Source organism: Bos grunniens, chromosome 29 (assembly GCF_055505025.1).
Source record: "Bos grunniens cultivar Pamir isolate PY7600 chromosome 29, Bosgru_T2T1.0, whole genome shotgun sequence".
NCBI classification, from domain to species: Eukaryota; Metazoa; Chordata; class Mammalia; order Artiodactyla; family Bovidae; genus Bos; species Bos grunniens.
In genome coordinates, this window is record NC_141193.1 from 44341101 (window position 1) to 44356315 (window position 15215).

Consider the following 15215-nt stretch of genomic DNA (forward strand, 5'->3'; position numbering starts at 1 on the left):
CCTGCCTCATTGCAAAGTTTATTTACACATTCATATAGCAACAAGGCTAAGCATAAACTATATTCAACAAGTAACAGTAACAAAGAAAATATACCTCCTTGGAGGTCTTCCAGGTAATGAGGACTCTGGTTACACCTGCTACTCAGAGTGTCTGCCTCTTTGTCATCCTGTGGTAAAAAGGTCAAAGGTATGTGGCCATGTGCCAGGGGCCACCCTTTAAAAACAAGGCAAACTCCTGGAATATGCTTCAGTTTAAGAGCAAAAATGTCATTGTAGTGAGTTGCAATGCAAGAAGGACATGGGGTTTAAGACAAAGCTCTGAGACTTCACATGTCAATGTGAAATTTCCAAGTATGCACCTGGTATCCTCGGTGATTTTGGACCCTCTGGTGGAAAGTGCAGAGATTCAGTGTCTAAGGCACTCAAGGAGAGCCAGACTTTATCTAGGTTCTAATCAAGACTCATCATTTGACCTTGGATGAGTCACTTGCCCACTGAGTGAGCCTTAGTTTCTTTTTCTGATTAAGAGAAAGTAAGACGGCATGATCTCTATGATCTCTAGGGTTCCTGTCAGTTCTAGAAGCCTTATGGTTCTTATTTATGGTTTAGAGCTTTGACTAATTTGCCTAATTTTGCCTGATCTATCATTTCTACTGGATCCTATCTGTTTACTCAGTCTGGAGGTTTCACATCTCTGAAATATCCCTTGGAGATCCCAAGTTGCTCAGTCGTGTCCGACTCTTTGCAAGTCCATGGACTGTAGCCTACCAGGCTCCATCCATGAGATTTTCCAGGCAAGAATACTGGAGTGGGTTGCCATTTCCTTCTCCAGAGGATCTTCCCGACCCAGGGATCAAACCCGGGTCTCCCGCATTGCGGGCAGATGCTTTACCGTCTGAGCCACCAGGGAAGCCCGGAGATCCCAAAGACCTGACCAAATCTAAACTGCTAATATTCCACTTATTGGGCTATTACTGCTCAGCCAGTGAAGGCTAACCAATACCTTCAAGGGCAAGATACGCTGTAAAACGTTTTAACCAATATCCAGACTCATCAAAACTGGAGTTTCTTTTCTCTATAATCCCTGGCTCCTCAAATACCCAGGAGATAACTTTTCAGGGTTCATGCATGCATGCTCATTCACTAAGTCGTGTCTGACTCTGCAACCCCATGGACTGTAGCCCGCCAAGCTCCTCTGTCCATGGGATTCTTCAGGCAGTGATACTGGAATGAGTTGCCATTTCCTCCTCCAGGGGAATCTTCCTGATCTAGGCATAGAAATAGCATCTCCTAAGTCTCCAGCATTGCATGTAGATTTTTTACCACTGAGCCACCGGAGAACAGTTCACTAGATTTCAATTGCATATACCCCCTATTGTAAAGATTCATAATTTTGTTTTTAGTGGAGATACCCTGAAATGAGTTTTCTTTTTCAAGTATTTACATATGTGAAATAAATAAATATAACAGAAGGAGTCAAGAGTAAAAATTCTCTTAAGCACATACATAAATTCCATAGTACATATCACTTGAATATTTTTTCTTTTTTTCATATCACTTGAATATTTATAAAAAAATTTTTAATTTTAATAACCATTGTCACATTGTCTCATGATTTATACAATTTAAAAATAAGCCTGTGTGGTTCTGTCGATTGTTTTAAAATACAGCATGCGTTTGAATCACAAAATGATTAGCAAAATCCATTACTTCGTCTCTCACCATCCTCCATAAAAACCGCACTGAACAGAGTACTGAGGAAAAAGCAGACTGCTTTTCAGGGGGAAAGTGTATTAAAATTAAAATCAAGGGCACTTTTAATTGTAAAGGCACAGATCTTCACAGGAAGCTATCTATAACCTTTTGAAACTGCAGTAGCAATACCGTACATGTCTCCAGTCCCTGAATAAGGCATCTTCCCTTCCTGGCTGGCGGTGGTCACCGTGAAACCCTGCGAGGTACACCCTACAACTTAGGAATCGGGGTGGCCGCCAGCGCTATGCTTTCGATCGCACACTCGTCGGTTCCTCTGCGGATGCGGAAGTAACCGTTCTCACCCCAGCTGGTGCCCCAGCTGTTTTTAACAATCCAGTAATCCAGTCCAGAGGCCGCGTCAGTGCCATAGCCCACCAGCAGCACAGCGTGATTGGTCAGCTCGAAGGGGTTGAAAGGGTCTCGCAGCCCCGTGTGGTGGTAGACGCCCTTGCGGTAGTGGAGGAAGTCGTCGTAGACTTCAAAGGCGACGGCCATGGGCCCCTGATGGACCAGCTCAAGCTTCATCAGGGCTTCATTGCAGCCCCCGTAGAAACCGCCCACGTAGTGGTACTCGGAGGAATAGTACCGGAAGCAGCCCTCTTTCAGTCTGCATGGCGAATCCGTGCCTGTGTAGGGGAAACAGTCCTCTTCCACCAACCCAAAGTCCTGGGCATACTTTCCTGCGATGAGGTAAGGGAAGCCACCTTCACAGCCTGCGGGTGAAGAACACACAGGGTTACCACCGTCTGTCAGAAAAGGCTACAGGAGAAACTGTCCTGTTTCACGTGTTTTTGACTCCATTAATTTGTTTTTAAAGATTTATTTGCTATTTGGTTGTGACGGGCCTTGGTTACTGCGCGCAGGCCTTCTGCGGTCGTGGCGAGCGGGGGCTCCTCTCCAGCTGTGGCGGGCGGGCTTCTTATCGCAGTGCCTCTCTGGTTGGGCACCTCCCCAGATGTGGATCCTGGTCTCGGCTGTCCTGTGGCACGTGGGATCTTCCCGGACCAGGGATAGAACCCGTGTCCCCTGCATTGGCAGGTGGATTCTTTATCACTGAGCCACCAAGGAAGCCCACTATTCTTATGTCACCCCTGGAAGTTGCTCTTGGCTTAAATACCGCTCCATTCACCCTTCCATCAGCCATCTAGCTAACTACCCTTTCATCCCCATCTATCTGACAGACATTTATTTGGTCCCTGATGTGGACTCTGAAGCCTATGTAGATTCAAATCCAAAACTGTGTTAAGAATTTAATTTCCCTGTACCTCTGTTTACTTATCTGTAAAATATAGATAGCACTTGCACCTTCCTCGTAGGATTAAGTCATGTAAAAGCAATAAAAGCTTGCAATTATTGTCACTATTAAATAGGCAGACGCTTCCTCAAGGAAGTCTTCTCTGACCGTCTCCTGCAGAAAAGTCTGAATCAGGTCCCCATATCCTTCCCTCCAGTCCTGGCCCTATTATATCTCAGAGACACTGCAGGTTCAGTTCCAGATCACCACAATAAAGCAAATATCACAATGAAGAAAGCCACACAAATGCTTTGTTTTCCCAGGGTATATAAGAATTATGTTTACAGTTTACTGTAGTCTACTAAGTGTTCATGTTTTCCAAAAGAAGCAATACATACACCATAATTTAAAAATGCTCTATTGCAAACAAAACAAAACAAAACAAAACCCACTAACCATCACCAGAGCATTCAGTGAGTCATAATAGTTTTGCTGGGGGGAGGGTTGGAAGCATTTTGAGAATTACCAAAATGTGACAAAGAGACAAGAAGTGAGCAAACGCTGCTGGGAAAATGGCGCTGACAGCCTGGCTCAACGCAGGTCACCACAAACCTTCAATTTGTAAAAACACACCGTGTCTGAGAAGAGCAACACACCAAGCTATGCCTGTATACACATCCATAACCCTGTACTTTCCCTTCATTGTTCTCATACTCACTGAATTTCTATTTTCCTCACTTTACTGTAAGCTTCATGAGGTCACTCTCTTGATACTTTAGAGTCTTCGGGGCCCAGAAGTCACAATGTGGGTGTTTAATAAGTATCTCAGGAAGAATAAAAGGCTCACTGACAAATAACTACACACCAGCAGTTGCACTGGTGAACTGAGAAGCTTTCAAGCAGCCAAATCTGGGTGGGGATGACAGCATCAAACTTCCAAATGAGACGATTTCTCCCTGAATCCACTGGCTTTCTACATACCTTATATATGCCCTGTTCTGAAAGCCTACATACAAAACTTTTACATCCTTCTAGAGAGAAACTAGTGTTCATACGCTTTCAATAAGAATTAGGTTTCAGAGTGAGACCTTATTTGGAACTGAAACTCGTAGTTAGAAGCTGGGAGGTCTTCAAAATCCTAGAGAACAGCTTCATGTCTGTCCCCTGTCTATATGTAGCGTAACAGCTGCTCCCTCAGGGTTCTGACCACTCTTGGGTAATGAATGTAAGAGGCTCCAGAGAGCCCGTCCTTACTCAGATTATAGCGATTCCTGACACTGTGCTGGATGCCACAGTGAGTTCCATGAGAAAGCACTAAGTAGTGAGTGACAGGGCCAGAACTTGCACCCAGGTTTTCTGAGAGCAGACACTGTGCTCTCTCTACCCCCCATCCTGATGGTTTTGCCAACAATGGCAAACTACACACAGCTCCACAGTGCCTGAAACACAACACTTACCTTGAGCATACTGACTGCAAGACACAACCTCCTGAGGACTCAAGATCGGGGTCTGAGTGTTGTTGGTTAGTATGCGGATTCTTGCTTCCATCATCCCCATAGAAGCAAATGAGTAGCAGCTTCCACAAGACCCTGGTGATGGAAAAGGAAGACATATAACCTAAGAGACTCTGATGCCCTCAACAAAAGCCAAAGAAAACCTGAGTGGATGAATACATTAATATAGCTATATTGAGTGTTGCTGCTTTTGTTCCTAAGGATTAGCACAATAAAGGAGATTCAATCAATGAACGCTACTGACCTTACAGGCAAATCTTAAGATTTCAGCTTTTTCACTGAAGGCAAATATTACTACATGGGACTTTCCTTGAGAATGCTTTGGGAGGGAAAAAACCTCCTAACTTCTGCAAAGCACTTGACAATATTCTTAATAATGAAGAAATGATATATTGATACATCTGCAACATTCTGAGTCATCAAGTTGAAAGAAAATTAGGGAGGAATACATACGAACTGAGCTTCTAAATATCTCTAGAGAGATGTTTTCTAAGGCAACTTGTTGGGTGGAATTAACTCTAAGAATGGCTCAAGTATAGGTGTATCATTATAGAGAGTTGGACTCAACCAGGGAAAATGTAACAAAAAGAGTAATTATTATATAATGACCAATATGGTATTTAAAGTATTCAATAAGGAAGTAAAGATATTAAAGCAGATGGAGGTAGTGAAATTGAAAATAAATTGAAAAGTGGTTGGATGGAAGTAGGGGAGAAAGGAAAAGAAAACAGCTTAATTTAATACCTGAATGCTCTGGCAAAGACAAAATGAATTTACTTACAAAGCATATGCTAGGAATATAGTTGCTACTTCAAAAGAAGAAAAACATACTGTATTATGAGGTAATTTACATAATGATATTTTTTAATCTGATTCTTCAATATGTGAGTAGAAGAAATTTATACACAGAATAAAATATGGCATGTATGTAATAAAACTAGATTTCCACTTATTACAATTCCAGGAAGAAATGAACATAATTTTAACATCTCTATTATAACATGGCCTCTTTTACCTCTGCCATTGATGTAAATTCTACATGGAGATATACTTGTACCAAAACCCCCCAAAGTGAAAGCTAGTCACTCAGTCGACCCAGGGATTGAACCCAGGTATCCTGCATCCAAGATCTCCTGCAGCCAAGACACTGGAAATTAAATGAAGTTGATATATTATTCAATTTACTAGTAACTTAAAAAACCCCAAAAAACTAACAAAACTCATTCTACATAAAGAGAATGCTGCCTTTGTTCTCTTTAATAAATCTGAATTTAGTAATTTAGTGACTGCCTTCCTCAGAAAAATATTCATAACATTACACTTTAAAAATACAAGGGGCATCGTTTTTCTCTTCTCCAAGGAAATGTTCATTCATGTCCTTCCCTAGGAACAAGGAGCACCAGGATATTCTAAGCTCCATCTCCGGCGTGCTATGCAAGAAAGTCAAAGTGTTAGTCGCTCAGTTGTGTCTGACTCTTTGTGGCCCCGTGGACAGTAGCCCGCCAGGCTCCTCTGTCCATGGAATTCCCCAGGCAAGAATACTAGAGGAGGTAACCATTCCCTTCTCCAGGGGAGCTTTCCAACCCAGGGATTGAACCCAGGTCTCCTGCATTGCAGGCAGATTCTTTACCATCTGAGCCACCAGGGAACATTCTAAACTCTACTTGAATTACTTAATACTGTTTTTCTCAAACTAAACTATGAATTTCCTAGAGTGTTTACAAGAACTCTGTCTTCTTCACCTTGATGCAATGAAGGAACTCAGTGCATCTCTGTAGAAAGAAGTCAGATTATGAACAAGCAGACACATATTTATAGCCAGGAAAGAAAGCTATTTCAATGGAAACAGTCAATATTTACTTTTAGTCTATTAGTGCCCTGTTACCCTTTAACTGCTACCATTTCTGATGGTTCCCAAAATTCTCCCCATAAACATCTCAGATTTATCCATACTGCTTTTGCTCAATTGTGACCATTAGAAGAGAAACATTTGGAAGGGGGCCTTGGAATCCATCTAGTGTACAATCTACTCACTTGACAACGCATACATGGAGACTCAGAAAGAGGCAATGGCCTGGCCAGTCACCAAACTAAAGGGCGGCAGATGCCAGCACCTAGCTGCCTCCTAACACAGGAATACCGTTTTCTTCCATTTGCAGATCCATATCTACTTTAAAGAATTCTCAAATTTCCTTTCCCCACCTTCCAATTACTCGGCAGACCAAAATTAACTTGTCCATTTTGTTTAGGAAGCCATCTAAATACTACTACCCTTAGGACTCCTCTTTCACATGATAGAAAGTCAGAGAACTAGGTGAGTGACAGTAAATGGCAAAGCCAATGTTCCTTTCATGAGACATCAGTAGTATCACAAGAGAGTCTAGAAACGATCCCAATTTGGCCATTTAGCAGTCTTGGCCCATGGCAGCCACGGAAATAACTCTCTTGGCTTTAAGTATTAAACCTTCATTATCAGCCTATCCAGTATCGTGGGAGGGACAGGCCACATGTCCATTCCAGGACTCAGAATGTGCTATTACCAGAGAAATTAGAAAGAGGGAAGGAAATAATCTTCCTCAAGCCTCTGATGTTCCCAAAAGGTCAGCTGCCAAAGTAATTAACATCTCTTCAAAAGTCAAGGCCAGAGTCTAGCTTCCAAAAGGACCCTTTTCTCTTAAGATTACAGGGCAAGAAAGAATAGGAGGGCTTTCCTGGTTAAGAATCAGCTCACCAATGCAGGAGATAAGAGTTCAGTTCTTGGGCTGGGAGGATGCCCTGGAGGAGGAAATGGCAACCCACTCCAGTGTTCTTGCCTGGAAAATCCTGTGGACAGAGGAGCCTGGCGGGCTACAGTACATGGGGTCGCAAAAGAGTTAGACTTAGCAACTAAACAACAACAAGAAAAGAATAAGAAGGGGAGTTGGCCCAGGCAGAGTTCTGGAGTAATCAAGTTTCCACAGTCTTAAAATAGATAATGTGATTGCCACATGGCTTACCTGCGTGTCAGTTCTCAGCCTTCACCTTCTAACAGTGGTGAACACACTGAGCCGGTAGTAAGGAGCCAGGATTCCTTTTTGCCCTTCCTGCTCACCCCATCAGTCAGCTATGTGACTGGGCAATTCACTTGACCTTTCTGACATTTCTTGTCATCTTGGGTGTAAAAGGAATAGGGTGGAACAGTTTAAGGCCCCTGCCTTCCAGCTTTAGTAGAAACAATAGTTAGAACAGGACTAAGATGAACTAGAGTTTTAAAGTTAGGAAGCCACTCTGCATTTCCCAATTAATGTGACTTGAAAGACACTCCCCTTCTCTCTTGAAGACACGGTAATAAAGACAGCACAACTGGGAGATGAACAAGCAAAGTCCGTCTCTTCCAATTTCCTAGCTCTCTTCCCTCTCACATGCAAAGTAGACCTTAGCTATAAGGCTGATGCTTAAACTTACCCTAACAAGTTTAGGGTAAAAGTTTATCCCTCTACCCAGGAATTTTTTTGGTTTTTTTGTTTTTCATTACTCTTAATTTGCTCTCTGAATAGAGAAAGTTGTGAGTTCCCTGAACTGCGGGTAATTTTGAATTCTATAGGACGCTGGTGTATTTAAGTTAGTGGAAACTTCCAAGTAGCCCAGTTAGTAGGAAGAGAAAATAATTTTTTTCATAAAGTACAGAACACCACAAAGAAGTCCAAAGAGGAACCTCCGTGTACCCAGTGTACATTATTTTCTCAGATATCTGAGAAGATACCACAGATGAGGGCTCAATTTAAAAGCAATGAATCACTCAAAGCCCTCTGTTTTTAAACTGCCCATGTCTATACAAACCATATTTATAACACTCAAAGAATATGGAATATTACAGACAACAAGAGCTTTTACTCAGCTACAAGAGAGACACTGTCAGAGAATCTGGGATTGGAAAGTCTGATTTCCTTCGAATTATTATCTCATCACTAGTCAATTAAACCTTTTTGGGAAGTGAGCTGAGCTAAATTTTTCCTCCAACCTTCTCTGAATGAATTTTTTAAGCGCCCTACTTAAAGCAGTTATATTGTGTCTTAATGTTTTGTTTGTAAGTCTTGCTAAGCTGTAGTCTCTAGGACAAAGGACTGTATCATATTAGTCTTCATATCCTCAGCCTTTAAACAAAAATTCCTGACATGTTGGATACCCTATAAACACAACACAGTGGGAACAGCCATGTGCTAAGCCCTCGACAATCAACGTGTAGAAGTGAAGTCGCTCAAACGTGTCTGACTCTTTGCGACCCTATGGACTGTTGCCTACCAGACTCCTCTGTCCATGGGATTTTCCAGGCAATAGTACTGGAGTGGATTGCCATTTCCTCCTCCAGCGGATCTTCCCCATCCAGGGTCTCCTGCATTGTAGACAGACACTTTACTGTCTGAGCCACCAGGGAAGTCTACTTAATCCTCTCCAGTAAGGACAGGAAACCTATTTGATGACAGAATAAATCTTAATCCTCTCTTAACATCAAAATCTTTTTAACTGACTTTCCACTCATTTCTCAATTACCTTTAAATTTCCAATCCCTCATTTTCAAAGAAGCTGTCCCCAAGAAAGGTAGGGATGGATTTCAGGACCCACACTTTCTCTGGAGCCAAAGAGGCCAAGAATAACTGGCACAAAGGAAAGACAAAGAGATGAGACCTCCAGTGTCAGATAAAGGACAGGAACCCTGCCGTTGCAAGACTTGCCTAAAGCCCCGTATATTCAGAACACTCTCTAAGAATGCAGTGGGCATGAACTGAAGGGGTGGTGGTGAATACTGAGAACTGGCAGAGGCTAATTACTGAATTTTTAGGAAAGGGGAAGGAAAATTTATCTTTGGGTGTTATTAATTTATAATCCTTTCAGGAGACACCATCAGAATGTTTCCAGACAGCAAATACTATACCCACTTTATAGTAACAAATCAGTCCTGCATACAATTGTCTTCAAAATGAGCTTAGAAGTAATAAACCTGAGCATTGTATAAATGATTCTCCAATCATTGTTGGCTAAAATTTAGGCTAAGATAATTTGCTCTCAAGTGCTATTAGAGGCAACGTTATTAAATCTACTCATACTGTATCTAATTTTCAGAAACAACTGACAAAATGCAATTATAGTGATAATGCTGGTAAACATTCCACCGGGAAGCTGAGTTAATACTTACCATTATATGTCATATCCTGATGTAAAGTTAATTGAAAGATCCTTACGCAATTCAAAAAATCTACTTCATCAGCAAAAAAAATTAAGGATTCATTTTCTGGGCTCCTATAATTAGACTAATGATGGGGGAGGGGTGGGGGGAGAGTGGGTGGATACTTAGAGAAGGATTCCAGAATAAAGAAGATACGGTGTGTGCGTATATATATACACACACACACACACAGTGGAGTATTACTCAGCCATATGAAAAGAATGAAATAATGCAATTTGTAGCAACATGGATGAACCTAGAGATTCTCATACTAAGTAAATCAGCCCTCCAGGCTCCTCTTTCATCGGGATTCTCCAGGCATGAATACTGAAGCGGGTTGCCATGCCCTCCTCCAGGGGATCTTCCCAAACCAGGGATCGAACCCAGGCCTCCCGCACTGCAGGCGTTCTTTACAGACTGAGCCACCAGGAAAGCCCAAGAATACTGAGCTGGTAGCCTATCCTTTCTCCAAGGGATCTTCCCAACCCAAGAATCGAACCAGGGTCTCCTATATTGCAGGTGGATTCTTTACCAGCTGAGCTACAGGGGAAGCCCAAGTGAATCACAGAGAAAGACAAATAACGTATGAGATCACTTATTCATATCACATATGCAATATCTTAAACTATAATGGAAAAGAATCTGAAAAAGTATATATAAACTGAATCACTCTGCTGTACACTTGAAACTAATACAGCATTCTAAGTCAACTATATTTCAGTTAAAAAAATGAAAGATTCCAACAAACCACCTGCAGAAGGAAGACAAGAAAGACTAATTTTAGCTGCAATTCTTTGCTTCTGTACAAGTCTCTGTAACCTGGAGTGCAAATGAGTTTGGCTTATATACCACTCTAATGAATATCACTAGCTATCTGGAACACATACTGAGGACACTGAAGAAATGCTGAGCTCAGCTGGAGAGATCAGGTATTACCAGTGTCTGTCAAGGATACAAAAAGAAGAAGTGTGTATTCATTAGATTTATTCATTAGCTATAGATTTTCTATTTCTTTACTAATGTAGATCATACCAGTTTCATCTCTGTATCCCCAGAATGTGAGAGCCTGGTACATAGTAAATGTTCAATAAATATTTCAGAATGATTTAATAAAAAAGAAAAAAAACAGACATTTTTTTACCTTGGTTTCGAACGGGAGTAACAAAATTGATACCATGAACATTTCTCCAATCCCAGGATGTTGGCAAATGCAAAATCTTTTTCTGTATTTCAGCAGTGATTGGTGCAGGTTTGGGCCTAGGATGGAAATAGACACTTGACATCAATGCACAGTCTTTCCTTTGAGGATGATTTCCTAACCTGTAATCCCATAATTTCAACCACCTGGCTGGCTTGGATGTAGATTCAGATCCAAAGAACACTTGTCCATCAGTGTTTCAATGTTTCTATTATACAAAAATGTATCTATTATGGACTTCCCTGGTGACTCAGACCGTAAAGTGTCTGCCTACAATGTGGGTTCCATCCCTGGGTTGGGAAGATACCTTGGAGAAGGAAATGGCAACCCACTTCAGTACTCTTGCATGGAGAATCCCATGGATGGAGGAGCCTGGTGGGCTGCAGTCAAAAATGTATCTATTATACAATGTGTCAATTATACAACTAAGTTATACAGATTGCCCATTTCTGTTTTTTTTTTAACTGTTACAATTATTTATTTTTCAATTTATTTATTTGGCTATGAGTGATCTTAGTTGTGGCATGCGGGATCTTTAGTTCCAACATGTAGGGTCTAGTTCCTCGACTAGGGATTGAACCCAGGCCTCCTGCACTGGGATCACAGTGTCTCAGCCACTGGCTACTGGAGAAGTCTCAAAATTACTCATCTATTTTTCAGGATCTAGTAATTTTCCCCTATGAAACAATACTGGTTTTATATATTGCCATTGCTAGTTTTAGTATGCCTAAATAACAGCATTCTCTTTTCATATATTTTGACCCAAAAAAGTAGATATGGGAAATTGAAGATAGCCTATAAATGTTTTAGAAAAAACAGAGGAATTACTGATGTTTGACTCTACGGAGGGTGGTGATGGTAGTCACAAAAGAAGTGAAAGGCAGAGAAATACAGGATGTAAGTAGAAGAAGGCAAACCAGGTCAATAAACAGATAAAAGACAGACATAAAGACAACTACAATGGCTTCACCACTTTCTAGCTGTGTGACACTCGTCAAAGAACTTAACATCATAAAACTATGATCACCTCCTATTACGATGTGCATAGTCATACCTACCTCTAAGCACTGTTATGATAATTCAATGCAATAATGATTAATGTGCTTAAAACATTACCTAGTCTTGGATGTCTTTAATAAGCTATTAAGCTATTATGGTGATTACCACGACCATCAACATCCATGTCTTTAAGACTAAATATGCTGGTGATACATTTAAGTAACTATCTTAAATGTGAACAAAACATTCAATTGAAGTGTTAACTTCCTTCTTCCTACATCCTATAGGCAGAGTGTTTATCCATTTATCAATGCATTTATCCATTTATCAATGCACACACAGACAGAATAAAAGCAACGTGACAAATGAAGCTCAATGGTATGAAAATGAAGTGAGTGAAAGAGGACGCTGGGTGGCGGAGAAGTGAGATTTACAGACATCATAGGCACACTGTACATTATTGGCTCTTCATCTTTGGGTCCAGATGCTTTTAAGAATTCGGAGAAAGCTCTGGACTCACTCAGAGAGATGTCCATAAACGGTACATTTTCCTCCAGTTTGAGCAGGTTCAGTTTCAGAGTTTCAGGTTAAGAATCGCTGAGTTTCTACTATGTCACTTTCAGCAGATCTAACACATATACAAAAGTGCTACTGAAAATCAGGCAGCTAGACCACAGTGTCTGGCTTCGACATTTCCCACTTCTATCTTCTTATCCTAAACCTTCTATGGAGACTTATTAGCCTTAAAAACAGGGCTTCATAAATCTATCTCTTCTCTAAAACCAAGGTGGTTGGGTGGAAAGAGAAGAATTCAAAGTTCTTCAGAAACTCTCTTCAGGAGTTCTTCAGAAACATGGCATCTGACACGTGGCAATGCAGTTGTGTCTCGGGCTCAAATCTTTCAGATAGGAGCCCTGGTCTCCCTAAGGTTCCAACACTGATCACATCTCCTCTGGGGGCTCCTCTGGATTGCTACTGAACAGCTCTCAACTTTCCGTCTCACACAGACACAGGATGACTCTTTCACTTTAGTAAATCCGGGAAGGGATACAATATGCTCCCTTTCTGAGTTTTGACTAACCAGAACATCTCGTAGACTAGTCCACTCCTTAGAATACGCTATGAGAAACATTATACAAAATTTTTTTTGAGAGAGAGTGGTAGAATTATGAGAGAATGCTATCAGTCGGACAGGCAAAAACTCCATACAGTCTCAGAGTAGAAAAATGCCAGATTATGATTATTAGTCTGCAGAAGAAAAACTTAGCAATGAATTTTATTGTTGCTCATTTGCCAAGTTCTGTCCTACTCTTTATGACGCCATAGACTGCAGTATGCCAGGCTCCTCTGTCCTCCACTATCTCCTGGAGTTTGCTCAAATTCATGTCCACTGAATAGGTGATGCTATTTAATCATCTCATCCTCTCACACCCCCTTCTCCTCCTGCCCTCAATCTTTCCCAGCATCAGGATCTTTTCCAATGGGTTGGCTCTTTGCATCAGGTGCCCAAAGTATTGCAGCTTCAGTGACAGTCTTTCCAATGAATATTTAGGGTTGATTTCCTTTAGGATTGACCAGCTTGATCTCCTTACAGTCCAAGGGACTCTCAAGAGTATTCCTTAGCACGATTCAAAAGCACCAATTCTTCGGCATTCAGCATTCTTTATCATCCAACTCTCACATCTGTATATGACTACTGGAAAAACCATAGCTTTGACTATACGGACCTTTGTTGGCAAAGTGATATCTCTGCTTTTCAATACACTGTCTAGATTTGTCATAACTTTCCTCCCAAGGAGCAAGCATCTTTTAATTTCATGGCTGCAGTCACCGTCCTCAGTGATTTTGGAGCCCAAGAAAATTAACTCTGTCACTGCTTCCACTTTTTCCCCTTCTATTTGTCATGAAATGGTAGGACTGTATGACATGATCTTAGTTTTTTAAACGTTGAGTTTTAAGCCAGCTTTTTCACTCTCCCCTTTCACCTTCATCAAGAGGCTCTCTAGTTCCTCTTCACTTTCTGCCATTAGAGTGGTATCATTTGCGTATCTGAATTGTTGATATTTCTCCCAGCGATCTTGATTCTAGCTTGTTATTCATCCAGTTGAATGCAGCATTCAGCCAGCAATGTATTTTAGTTAACCATTAATCTATCAGTGGTCTGTTTAAACAATAAAATTTGACCAAAGGACTCTATAGCTATTAAGAAAATAATCATTATATTCTCTGAATATTAGAAAATGCTTCAATATACTAAAAGAAAATAACCTATCTACACAATTTTTGAGTCCCATTAACTTTTCCAATTGGTTTTCCCACCCTTCAGTTACATCAGTTTCTCCTGCAGCAAGGTATGGCATTACAAGAACGTCGTTGGACATTTAATAAATGTTAATGGAAGGAAATGGCAACCCACTCCAGTGTTCTTGCCTGGAGAGTCCCAGGGATGGGGGAGCCTGATGGGCTGCCATCATAGGGTCACACAGTCGGACACGACTGAGCGACTCAGCAGCAGCAAGAGACTACATATGCTAAACTCAGCTATAGCTTTCAGGGTATAAAATAAATCTACCAAACTCCTGACTATATAAATTCAAAGAATGATATAATTTCCCATCAGATGCATATCATGGGGTATGTAAACTAAGATAGGAAATGCCACTTCTGGCTGAAGGCAGGAGAAGTATATTGATAAATATGTAACTTTTTTTTTTTTTGGCTGGACCTCAAAACTGAAAAAGGATTTTGAGATTTTTACCGGTGGCAAATTGATTTTTGCCAATGGTTTTTATAGGCCAGTTCAGGGGTATGTGAGGCAAAGAAAGTTTCATGAATGGTGGTAGGTGAAAGTTTTCAGTAATTTTTTGTCATATTGTTTGAAAGCAGGTCAAGGTGTAAACAGAGTTACGGTCAAATTTAGATGGTTTTGATTACCAGGCTAAATGTATTCCTTAGACAATAGGTAGTAACCCGATCACAGCTGAATATAGGAAGATGTAACTGGCAGTATTTCATAGAATGGCTAAGAATGGGGACAGGGAGGGAAAGAGATCAAAAGGACAGAAGACAGGAAGCGGATCCATCATACAGGCAAGAGACGACAAAGCCCTCAAGCCAAAGTGGAGAAATGCAAAGAGAGCAAAGCAGGCAGAAGATGCTGTGAAAGCAAAGCCCATAAACAGGGCCTGGAGAACATCAGGACATGTATGAATAGGAGAGGGGCACGGTCAGAGAAAAGATAACATAAACATCTAAGCTGGGATAACCAATAAAATAGTGAGCATCGCAAGGAGGGCTGGTTAGAAGGGAAGA

At 41.1% G+C, this 15215-nt stretch overlaps 1 protein-coding gene across 1 annotated transcript in view; it reads right to left on the minus strand.

Moving 5' to 3' along the window:
- Positions 1-1476: 1476 nt before the first annotated feature.
- The window catches only part of CTSC (cathepsin C), a 40328-nt gene continuing 26589 nt past the window's right edge, over positions 1477-15215 (minus strand). The window contains exons 5-7 of the mRNA XM_086383389.1: positions 10848-10963; positions 4447-4578; positions 1477-2468 (exon numbers count right to left, since the gene is read on the minus strand). Coding sequence (XP_086239515.1) covers positions 1966-2468; positions 4447-4578; positions 10848-10963 — 751 coding nt within the window. The 3' untranslated portion in view covers positions 1477-1965. The remainder of the gene's footprint in view (positions 2469-4446; positions 4579-10847; positions 10964-15215) is intronic.